At 41.5% G+C, this 11,821-nt stretch overlaps 3 protein-coding genes across 5 annotated transcripts; 2 read left to right on the top strand and 1 right to left on the bottom strand.

The window, feature by feature from the left end:
* The first annotated feature begins 608 nt into the window (after positions 1-608).
* Positions 609-3,123, top strand: LOC143370152 (UPAR/Ly6 domain-containing protein cold-like). The gene is made up of 5 exons (XM_076814864.1): positions 609-768; positions 827-946; positions 1,061-1,239; positions 2,125-2,230; positions 2,642-3,123. The coding sequence occupies exons 1-4, from the start codon at positions 714-716 to the stop codon at positions 2,209-2,211; spliced, it is 441 nt and encodes a 146-aa protein (XP_076670979.1). The 5' UTR covers positions 609-713; the 3' UTR covers positions 2,212-2,230; positions 2,642-3,123.
* A 187-nt stretch (positions 3,124-3,310) lies between these two features.
* Positions 3,311-6,955, top strand: LOC143370149 (cationic amino acid transporter 2). Of its 2 annotated transcripts, XM_076814857.1 has the most exons (12): positions 3,377-3,424; positions 3,804-4,124; positions 4,291-4,537; positions 4,609-4,893; positions 4,973-5,077; positions 5,145-5,523; positions 5,602-5,741; positions 5,852-5,954; positions 6,084-6,232; positions 6,315-6,481; positions 6,553-6,661; positions 6,766-6,955. In XM_076814857.1, exons 2-12 carry the CDS (start codon positions 4,095-4,097, stop codon positions 6,891-6,893), a joined length of 1,842 nt encoding a protein of 613 aa, XP_076670972.1. In that variant the 5' UTR covers positions 3,377-3,424; positions 3,804-4,094; the 3' UTR covers positions 6,894-6,955. The 2 variants fall into 2 exon arrangements, with proteins under 2 accessions (XP_076670973.1, XP_076670972.1); XM_076814858.1 differs by lacking the exon at positions 3,804-4,124 and having other exon boundaries at positions 3,311-3,424.
* A 75-nt stretch (positions 6,956-7,030) lies between these two features.
* On the bottom strand, positions 7,031-10,808 carry Lds (transcription termination factor lodestar). 2 transcript variants are annotated; one of them, XM_076814841.1, is made up of 10 exons: positions 10,737-10,808; positions 10,442-10,622; positions 10,139-10,308; positions 9,840-10,070; positions 9,599-9,759; positions 8,209-9,502; positions 7,787-8,133; positions 7,557-7,724; positions 7,280-7,479; positions 7,031-7,201 (listed from the first exon to the last, which is right to left on the bottom strand). In XM_076814841.1, exons 2-10 carry the CDS (start codon positions 10,612-10,614, stop codon positions 7,054-7,056), a joined length of 2,892 nt encoding a protein of 963 aa, XP_076670956.1. In that variant the 5' UTR covers positions 10,615-10,622; positions 10,737-10,808; the 3' UTR covers positions 7,031-7,053. The 2 variants fall into 2 exon arrangements, with proteins under 2 accessions (XP_076670956.1, XP_076670957.1); XM_076814842.1 differs by having other exon boundaries at positions 10,442-10,680; positions 10,728-10,743.
* Between the last annotated feature and the right edge of the window lie 1,013 nt (positions 10,809-11,821).

The raw sequence follows: 11,821 nt of genomic DNA, 5'->3' as shown, positions 1-11,821 counted from the left end.
GAGATTTCGTGAATTGGCCAAGTTTATAAGCGACTTTCTTAACGATCAAAGATAAAACGGAAGGACTGGAAATCGATTCTCGAAGCCGGTCTAGTGGAAAATCTGTACCTACATACCTACATATGTAACGTACCTAGTCCGAGTTCTAACGCGCGCGGCGGGTCAATAATACCTCCATGCTATTTTTAATAACGCGACCGTATACCAGCTTCTCGCAAATCCATATGGCGCAAACCTATGCATAGACCTGTGCCGATTTAATACTATGCGATGGCTGATGAGGGACACTGTTTATGTATGCATGCGATACGTCTGACAGCTACGATTCCATGCGATGCCCGATGCGGTAATACATATTGAGAATATTCGGATCGAAAGGAATCGATAAAGTAGGAAGCGTCAACTTATTTTAATTTAAAACCATTGAAAGAAATATCGACGATCGGACCCCTGTTGTTTGCATTCCGCAATATATACCTAACTAATGTTTGCGAAGATGTTCGTCGCGTCGTGTCAGATTATGTAGATATGGTTTAAAGTGTTTAAACCTACAAACGGTAACGCAGCGTCGTCAGGCGTGCCAACATTACGAATGCCATAATCCGCTATGTCCGCTAAATTCCATTCGTTCGATTTATACCAGTGTCGCGTTGTTTGGCGTGTATTTTCATTTTTTTTTACTCGTTTTTCGACGGATCAAGCAGTATTTCGGAATGGAAGTCTCAGGATTTTATTGGGTGCTGCTCGTCGCATGTTTCTTCTCGTTCAGTACGTTGATTAAAAATCCTATTGTCGAGCGCTCTTGTTTGTTTATTAATGTTTTTAGACCACGCCCTGGAATGTTACGTGTGTACCAATCAGGAGGGTAACAGAGAGAAGTGTTTGAAAAGCACCAAAACTTGCGAGCAAGGTCAAGATGCGTGTTTCACGGAAATCCAATGGGGCAGTAAGTTTAAAGTGCTTTTTAATCGTCCGTGTCCTTTCGAAACTCACGATTGAGGTTATGTTTACATCGTGCTATGCCTCCGATACCCTTCATCGTTATTATTTCTCCTTTCAGGCACGCCCTATTGGTCTCGAGGGGCGAAAAAACAGTTTTACGTCTCTAAAAGGTGTTCTACCAAGAAGGAGTGTGAAAGAATAAAGCAGAATAATATGAATGATTGCACGTATATATGGTACCAAGATTGGAAATGTTCCGATTGCTGCCAGGGGGATAAATGCAATTATTACGTTATCGTAAGTGAACGTTTTGTTACGATTTTGGGACCCCTTGTTGAACTTCGTTATATCAGGGACCCTAACTGTTATAACCTAACTTTTAAAAGTTATGGCATAAGACTTAATATTTTCGTTTAAATGATTTTGGTTAGGAATAACCATTATTGATGACGGATATCGATTTTGATTACTAATAGCCATTATTGTCGACCGAAATATTTTTTGGTCACTAATAATTATTATTGACGACGGAAATATTTTTTCTTCACTAATAACCGTTATAGACGACGCAAAATGTTTTTGGTTACGAATATCATTATGGATGACCAAAATTTATTTTTGGTTACGAATAACCAGTATCGTTGACGAAAACTTTTTTGGTTACGGTATAACCGATATCTATAACGGAATTTTATTTTGGTTACGGTGTAACCAAAATAAAATTTCTGCAATAGATATTGGTTATACCCTAACCAAAAAAAATTCTCGTCAACGATAATGGTTATTTGTAACCAAAAAATTCTGGTCATCGATAATGGTTATTCGTAACCAGCAACAATTTCCGTCGTCAATAAATGGTTATTCGTAACCGAAAACAATTTACGTCGTCTATAACAGTTATTAGTGACCAAAAAATATTTCCGTCGTCAATAATGATTATTAGTGACCAAAAAATATTTCCGTTGACAACAATGGTTATCAGTAACCAAAACAGATAGATTTTAATATTTTTTAATCACTTGATTTTTCGGAACATTTATGCAGTATTTAATGAAGACTGACTTCTATTTAAATAAAAATGAACTTTTCTCAATGTTTTTTTTCGAAAAAATTTAAAAAATAACTGTTATTTCTGGTCTCTGGATTACATAGTACCTACAGGTTTTGCTTAATCTATTTCAGTCTGCTGCGAGGCAAGTTTATGCACGCTGGACAACACTCGCGATTGCTTTGGTATCTTTATACAGTGTACGGAATACATCTTTGTAGCATGGAATGACGAATAGGGTAGAGCTGTTTGAGTATTCGAAAAAAGTGAGTGGCTCGAAAGAACCGAGCAGTCCGGGTATGTTGAATAGTTTGAAGCTTGAATCTTTCAAATATTTTAGAATATATGTGCGTATCTACTGGATGCGTACAATTCGGTGAAATAAAATTAATGAAATTAATAAAATAATGGTTTGTAATAATATGAGTAATTACAATGTAAACTGCAAATGAAAATATTCTCTAACTATTGAAAATAATTTTTCGCGTTTTCCTTTATGTTTCTTTTTGTCGGTTCTCTTCGAGCTATTCGGTTCTTTCGAGCCGATCACGTTTTTCGAGTACTCGGCTCGGATCGACTCGGCTCGGCGCGGCTCGGTCCGAATTTCAAGCTACTCGAATATTCGAATACTCGAACAGCCCTAGAATAGGGGCATAAATTGTATCATGATTACGGACAATATCGTCCATCGTAAGGATAATGTTTTTCAACCAGAAACTGAACGAGTTCAGAGAACGAGTTCAGAGAACGAGTTCATTAGAGCGTTCACCGTGTACACAGAGTTCCCTTGATTCCCGGATACCAATCAAACCAATTAAATGCACTCTGTGTACACTGTACGGTGTACTCTATTTACGTCCAATTATGAAATTCGTGTTCAGATACAGATAGAGATACAAAGTAGTATTTCGTTCAGCACGTATCGCGCTATTCCTGAGCAATGCAGGAGATGAGTCCTACCGTGCCGTTAACGTACCGCACGTAATTTCCGTCCAATACAAAAATTTTATATGCTTTTTAAGCGTAAAGTTTATATAGTTAACGAATATTGTTACCATGACTATGTTTAATATACGCAACCATATATGTATTATACACTTTTTCTAAATAAACTTTTTATTTATCACCCACAAGCCGTGTCCAACTTATTGGTGGAAAAGTTTCATCTATTATCGAATCTTTAAGGTGTCCGATAAAATGAAGAGTTCGTAGTTACTTCATAATCCTCTGAAGAACATTGTTGATTCGAATTCATAAGGCGCAGCGACAATTACACTGTCACGCCGTATCTTTTTTTATGACGGGAGTATGTATCATTCTTACCGCTAAGAGGATAATCGATATCTGCACAGATAACGAGTACAAGTGCCTGCCAGTGCATTTCGGAGTTGATTCGAAACGGAGACAAGGCTGACATAAATAAATATCGCTCAAGTAAGTAGAGAGACTAGACTAACTTTTGTTTTCGTGATGTTAATATACATTAGAAAAGAAGCTTTTTAGTTATCTCCCTTGTTTCACGCGAGTTTCAAACTCAATCGAGAAGAACGATTGAAATTACTTATCGAGTAAGAATAGGACGAATTTTCGGGACTAGCGCGCATAAACACTTCAGATAGTCTTTGTATCGTGATTATATGGCCTCACAGGAGACAAAGTTTCCTTCGAATGATTTTTAAACATATGCCATATACCATGGTGAAAAAAAAACCGTGGTGTGGTATCGGTGCAAAAAAAGTTTAATGTTTGATTGGCGGCTCTATGAAACCGACGTGACGCGACGAAGGGGTTCCACGTTATCTAGCGTTATCAGGAAAATCAAGAAAACAGAGAGGTGATCGGATCGCAGCAACAGTTAAGAGTGAAGAGGGACGTTATAAACAGATGACCGATATAAATCAGCCCGGGTGGTTCTAATCTACTCGTGGCGGAGAAACGATTCCGACCAATTGAGCGAGCAAGTTCAGCCTGCTCGCACGACGACCAATCTATGAGCCCGATTTAATGAAATTTCAATTAGCGCTCCTTTAGTGGCGAACCGAATGTTGAATCTACAGCCGGTCATTTGTACGGTGCACGTGCTAAATACGTTGTCGGCTACGAAATGGATTCTTCTTTGACTGCGCTTTACATGGTGAGTAAATGAAAAGAATGATGGCCAAGGCCATGCGTTGGGAGGGAACGTGTAGGTACTTAGGTAAGCGCGCGGCAATGTGTCCCGGTTAAAAGATTCATGGATCAAACTGATTAAACGAATATTGATTTCGACTCGCGTTTCCGTAATCGTCCCCTTGTTGCAGCGATACAACATGAGAACTTGGAAGCTTCGAAACATGTACAAAGCTTTCAGTCGGAAGAAGGAAATAGAACCACCGCAAGATACGAAACTCGCCAGGTGTCTGTCCACGCTGGATCTGACGGCCCTCGGAATTGGCTCGACCCTCGGCGTAGGCGTCTACGTTCTTGCAGGCTCGGTCTCCAAGGCCATCGCAGGCCCCGCCGTAATCATATCTTTCGCTATAGCTGCCGTCGCATCGATGTTCGCAGGTACGATTCGTACGTAAAATACCGTCGAGCGAAGTTTAGCTCCATATCTTAGATTTCGATCCCTTATCTAGGTCTCTGTTACGCGGAATTCGGTGCAAGAGTTCCACGCGCTGGATCGGCCTATGTGTACAGCTATGTGACGGTAGGAGAGTTCACAGCTTTTCTGATCGGTTGGACCCTAATCTTGGAGTACGTTATTGGTTCGGCCAGCGTGGTACGGGGGCTGAGCACTTACGTCGATGCTTTGTTCAACAACAGCATGAGAAACGCGTTCGAATCAGCGGCACATATCGACATCAGCCATCTCTCTTCTTATCCAGACTTCTTCGCCTTCGGGGTTACCTTAATCTTCTCCGGTAAAAAGTTGTGTAACAACTCATTCTTCGTGCCCGTTTCATTGTAAATCTCAACTTATTATTCTGTCGTTCCGATCAGCTGCACTGGCGTTCGGAGCAAAGGAGTCCTCGGTGGCCAATAATTTCTTCACTCTGGTGAATCTGTTGGTGGTGATTTTCGTGATTATCGCCGGCTCGTTTAAAGGTAATTTGCTCGCGCTCGACCGCGGTTTCAAGCTGATCGACTTTGTAACTTACTGCACCGTTCGAAGCTGACGTAACGAATTGGAAAACGAAACCTCCGTGCACGGAGGAAAGTTGCGATTACGGAACCGGAGGATTCGCCCCTTATGGTATCGTCGGCATCATAACGGGAGCGGCAACGTGCTTCTACGGATTCATCGGCTTCGATTGCGTCGCTACCACCGGCGAGGAAGCAAAGGACCCGCAGAGATCCATCCCCATAGCGATCGTTGCTTCCCTCACTGTCGTCTTTTTGGCGTACTTCGGCGTCTCGACGGTCCTAACGACCGGTCTTCCTTACTACGAGCAAAATCCAGATGCCCCGTTCCCTTATTTTTTCGAAAGGATCGGATGGGACTGGGCGAAATGGGTGGTCTCGATAGGTGCTATCTGCGGCCTGTGCGCCAGGTATTGCTCCCTCGTTCAATCACGAATCTGATTCTACATCACTCCGTTTAATACCGAAAGTTTGCTTTACCTTTGCAGCTTACTTGGCGCGATGTTTCCGTTGCCACGCGTCATTTACGCGATGGCATCCGATGGGCTGATATTCCAATGGATGGGAAAAATCAGTTCGCGGTTCCATACACCTCTGATGGGTACCTTCTCGGCGGGTATTCTTACAGGTTCGTACCTTCTCGCCCATGCCATTACGCGTTCGTTACGCGACCAACGGTAAGCTGCTAACTGTTCGTGTACATATCTATAAACATGTGTATGTATTGTACGATTGCAGGTGTATTAGCTGCGATATTCGAATTGACTCAACTCGTAAACATGATGAGTATCGGAACGTTGCTCGCATACTCGATCGTTGCAGCCTGCGTACTCATACTCCGGTAAACCGAACCACAGACGCCGTACTAACTATTGCGTTAGCGTACTACGTGAACGTAGAAGCCTACTGCTTCCAAACTCGCGAAACCGGTCACCTCCGAACGAATGGGAACACCCTTTAATTATTACAGATACGAGGAGAGTGAAGCGTACGAGAAGAAGGGTGACCGCGATCCCAGAACTCTAACGTTTATCGCCAAGCAGCTAATTAATGCGAACAAACTGAATCATTCTACCAAGTTAACGTCGCAAATCGTCGCATACTTGGTCCTAGTATACAGTAAGACGGACTCATTTAGTTCACCGCTATAATATGTATCCTCTATGAAATCTCATCCTGGATGTCTGCGTTTTTTTTACAGCGATTCTGTGCGTGTGTATCGGTATCGTAGCAGCGATGTGCAGCAACGACATTGTTAGCGGTGAACTTTTCGTTGTTATCCCATTGGCGGTACTAATACTACTCTTATTACTTGCTCTTACTTTTATTTATCTTCAACCAACCTCGGGAAAGAAGCTTGCATTCTCGGTATGTAAAATTTCTTTGATCGGCGATCCAGACATTCCGGCATACATATTCGTGCGTCTGTGCGTTTCTAGGTTCCACTGGTACCGTTTCTACCCGCGCTCAGCATACTCATCAACATTTACCTGATGATGATGTTAGATAAAATGACGTGGGTGCGATTTTTAGTGTGGATGGTGATCGGTAAGTGTTAGAGGGTAGTACACGTATACGTACATGTACACGTACCCGTGCAAGTAGATGGAGAGATAAGTTACCGTGAAAAATGATCCCCTTTCTTCTGGCAGGTCTCGGTATATATTTCTGTTACGGTGTTTGGCACAGTAAAATGAGAAGAGGAAAATGTACGAAAGCAACTGACGATGCCACGAACGAAGAATCACGGAAGAACGACGATTTCCCCAGGGTTTCTTGATATCACATACTTTCCTCTGTATTTCCTCTTCGAAATAAACATTTTTTAATAATACAAAATAATATAGTTTGCCGATCTGAGACACTGGCGGTGAGATTTCTTATACGATTTGCACAGAGGTAGGTATCATCAACGTAAACGATGAAAAAATAATTTTTGGTTAAAGAGCAAACAAAGATTTGAGATCGTTCAAGGTGAGTTTCGCGGCGGCAAAGCTCTTCTCGCCGCTCAGAACATTCTGAGCTATTCCTAACTTTTTCTCTTGCAAATTCTGTATGCGCTCCTCTATCGTGTCTTTGCAGATAAACCTGAAATTAATTTACCAGGTTACGTGACGTTCTCGTATGTAAATCTCCAACAGAACAAAAACGCCGACCAGTACTAACTTGTATATAAAAACATTCTTTTCTTGTCCGTAACGATAAATCCTATCTTGTGCTTGTATCTCCAATTGCGGATTCCAATGAATATCTATCAACAGCAAGTGATTCCCGCCTACCAGATTTAAGCCGACACCGCCGGCGGTAAGCGAGAGTAGTAATATTTTCGGGTTTCTATCCGCGGCGTTAAACGAATCCATTACGCCCTATAAAAATATTACATATATTAGAATCGCAAGTGAGTGGATATGTATATCGTTAACGGTTAAAGGATAGAGTGTACCTGTCTTTCCTTGATAGGGACTTTCCCCGTGAACATACTGAACGTAGCACCTTTTATCGATGGTAAATACGACGCTATGATCTCCAACATACTCGTCCACTGAGAAACGATTATCAATTTATCGTTTTTTCGTAAAATCTCGTCGACCGTATCAAGCACCATCTTCACCTGCTCGCAAAACCCAGGTTTAGTATCGTTGAATTTTCATACCTGTCTATAAAATAACTCACCTTAGAACTAATACGTTCGGGTCGAAAGACAGGATTGTTGGATGTGAGTATATTGGTGGTCACTCTACGGTCAACGCCAATCTCTTGTTCATTTGCATCTTCTTCGTTAGACGCGGCATCCTGTAGCGTTATGCTGTTTATCTGCGACAGTAGGTTTGGATCTAAATTTTCCGATTCCATTAGTCCGCTCTGTTTCATATCCTCTTGATCCAACATCGAGTGAATGAGTGATGGATGAACGCAAATTTGTCGTAATCTCAACAAAAGGACCAAAATCTCGTGGGCTTTAACGTCAGCGTGTAACGATAGTAATCTGTTCTGCGCCTTTGTGAATTGGGTATTTTTGTCTGAAAGTGAAATACAGATGATTAATAGGGTGCATCGTTCACACACACGTGTACATTTCTATGACGTATACGTACTTGGCTGCAAAAGGGAGGTCGGTTTATCGTATTTCCCAGCACCTAACTCGGCCATGTGATCTTTTTCCGCTCTTTGCGCGAGAAATTGAGCAAACAAGGTACGGGAATAAATTAATACTTTCTCATAGACCAACTGCTCTTGCGAATCGAGCTTTACAACTACCTCTTCTATGAATTTCTCGGGCAAACTTTCCAACTCGCCTTTAGTTTGGAGCTCTTGTTTCGTTCTACGCAACATTAATGTTTTCATTACGGTTGCCAATCTCTGTCGGCCAGCCGCGTTTCTATTATCTACCCAACGTTTCCATACTCGTAGATCATCGAAAGGAGAACATTTGAGAAATTTCAATATCGAGTACAAATCCATTTCTTTGTTCTGAATTGGTGTACCGGTGAGAGCCCATCGTTTACTCGCTACGAGGCCGCACACCGATTCGGATGCCTGACTCTTGTGATTTCGAACTACATGCGCCTCGTCGAGCGTTACACGGTCCCAATGAATCATGTACACCATAGATCTTGCCTTGAACTCGCGAGTCAATATATTGTACGTTGTTATCACCACGTCGTATTTTGCCAATCTTTTCGGTACATTCTCTCGGTTTGTACCATGATAAACTAGCACGGAAAGCATTCCCCGCTTGCACCTGTTATTTATTTCGCTCTCCCATTGGGATAATAGAGATGCTGGACAGACTACCAACGTGCCTCCTTTATGTCGCAACGGTGTCTTATAATCTGCCCATTCTTCGTCGCTTTCGTCATCCATCATCCCTTTCGACTTCTTCTTCGCGATAGTAGCTATGATCAGAGATATCATGGTTAATGTTTTGCCCAACCCCATATCGTCGGCAAGAACGCCACCGGCAGGTTTTTGTTCCTCTCTCCACATCAACCATGCCAGCGCGTGTTGTTGATGAGGCATCAGCTTCACTTTTAACCCTTGTGGATCTTCTGCCTTTTCTTCCTCGGATGGTCTACCTACAAGGGAACCATGTAAATCTTGTAACCTATCAACTGTCAAAGCTTGTTCCTTCTCCAACTTTGTTTGAGCCTTTTTCCCAAGCGCTTTAACGTTTGGCGACGTGTGCGATTTCATTGATGCATCATTATCTATGTTGGAATAAGGGTCAAAGTTCCCAGTATTAAATTCCGTTTTAACCGGTTCCGTTAAAGGTGTCCTTTCCAATTCGGCCATGATGTCTTTTAATTCTTTTTCCTGAAGTGCAATGCTCTTGTGTAATTTATCACCCTTATCTGGCAATAAATCAATGTTGCCCGCAGTAAGCAACAACTAGAAATACCATGTATTATCTTTTAAAACATCTATTCTGCTTTCTCGTCCATAGAAATATTAAATATTATGTTAATTTCGTCCTTACGGATCTACCTTTGTCTTGTCCAACTCATTCTGCAACTGTTCCATTTTACACACTAGAAGAGCTCTCTTTTGCGCGATTATTGGATTTATATTACCAACTCCAATCTCCTGCTTTGCTATAGATATTGCCATTTCCGATTCTGAGCTACTTCTTCCATCTACATTGAAATCTGAAAAGGATCGCAACATTAGGCTAACAAATTGGTCGCACGCCATTCTATCTTAAAAATGTAAATATTTATATTTAAACCCAATGGAAAGGTGTGCTGTTCATCTTCTGCTCTTTCTGTAGATGCATACATGCCCGTAGACCCATCATCGATGCGGTCTTGTATATTTCTATCATCGTCAGACTCATTGTCAGATGTACTGCTACAAGCCTGATCTTCTAAGCGATTAATATTAGCTTGCGACAAACGCCACGACTCGTTCGTCTCCTCTGCCTTTCCTCCAGTTTCTGCGAGATCTTCTTCGGTCTCACCTACCAAGTAACAAAATCTCAATATTCGTTCAATGTAACGGACGGCGCTTGGAACAAAAATGCAATACCGTTCGAGGCGCTGTCACTCGTGCTGTCCCTCTTGCTACTATTGAGCGACACAAACTCAACCTCGTTATCATAGCTGTTGTTTGCGTTATCCGAATACTTGGAGATACACTTTTTAATCCTGCGTTTAATCGCCCTTTCCGATATTGCAGATTTCTTAGACAAAGACGATCTAGGTATTAGGGAACAGAATCCAACGTCAATGTCAAATGCGGTTTTGAACGTTAAACATACAAATAGTTCTAAATGATACTGTAGCCAATGTTGACTACAAAGAACAGTGCAGAGTCTTGGAAATTGCTTACTTCTTTGGTGTTATATCGATAGAAACGTCTGCACTACTGTCACTGCTGTCGATTACAAGAACTGGGCCTTCTCCAGCATCATTTTCGGCATCCTCGTCACTGTCAGAAATGAGGAATGATTTCCCTCCATCGAAGGAAGGAGAATCACGCCAGCTTTTGAAACTTTCGTCCATCCGAGCGCCTATAAGTTTCAGTAGTTTCACGAGTCCTGACAAAATCACTGCGATCTACTTACACACCTAGAATACGGCTAAATTTTGGTTTTTACTAAATAACATTTATGTACATACCTTACGTACAATGTATCGCTGTTCTAAGCCTCGAGGAAGTTTAACCGAATCTTTTGAATTGAAAGGGCAGGGTAGCCAACTTGAAGCCAATCTGACGTTTAAACCAAATAATACTAAAAAAAGCCAAATAAATTTTCCAACGCCGACCAAGGGTAGATGTCCCAATTTCCGTGCCCTGCCGTACAAAAAACTCGCATACATAAATAAGGAAATAAATTTCTTACCAGAAACGGTAAGGAACACGCATGTACTTTACAGAAGTGAATAAATTGATAATTATCATGATTTGCACTTATGTATAGTGTTTATTATATCAACAAAACGTTCAAAGTTCGAAAACTTTTAGGGGCGCGAATTTAACGCTCGTCCTTGGAAAGCCTCCCCCAAACCAACGCGAATTTCGCGGCGCGGATCAGATAACACTGCCCATAAGCCACCACGTATAAAAAAACTGCTGCCTTATCTGATTCGCGGCGCGGAGCGGATATTCGCGTTGGTTTGGGGGAGCCTTTACCGTGCCCTTTGTTGAAAGTCGTAACCTAAGCGCGGGAACGCCATTCAACAAAAGGGAACGGTAAGTGGGACAAAAACATGTATTTTTATTTCAATTAAAAAAATATGAAAAATTAACATTTTCAACCCGAAAACAATGCCTTAATAAAGAGAAAAGTTCAAAACACCAATATAAATTTTCACCAAGCAAAATTAAAGTAAAAGAAGTCGGTAATTAATTCCTTCGTGAGCAACTCGGCGTCAAAGCACGGTAATTGGAAAAATGACTTGGATTGGTTGATTCTTATAGAGCTATCTTCGTTTCTATCAGAAACAACCAATCCAAGTGATTTATTTTCTGGCGCCAGTGCAGAGTCAGTGCTAGGTACCGAATTCGCTATGAGATGAGAAGTATTGGGTCTGCTAGTAAACCGATCAGTAAGGCATATCTAGATATATTCGGGCATAATATCTAACAGACACTGTCGTAGACGCTGAGGATATCGATTATTCGTATTAAAGATGAAGTTTCTATGTATATTATATTCAATTATATTGCTGGGTCGTCATAGAAGCGAGACCTTGTGAGAACGAAACC

This window comes from Andrena cerasifolii, chromosome 6, assembly GCF_050908995.1.
Source record: "Andrena cerasifolii isolate SP2316 chromosome 6, iyAndCera1_principal, whole genome shotgun sequence".
Classification (NCBI taxonomy): Eukaryota; Metazoa; Arthropoda; class Insecta; order Hymenoptera; family Andrenidae; genus Andrena; species Andrena cerasifolii.
Note: the sequence above shows the minus strand (reverse complement) of the source record. Positions and strands in the feature narration are given on the sequence as shown.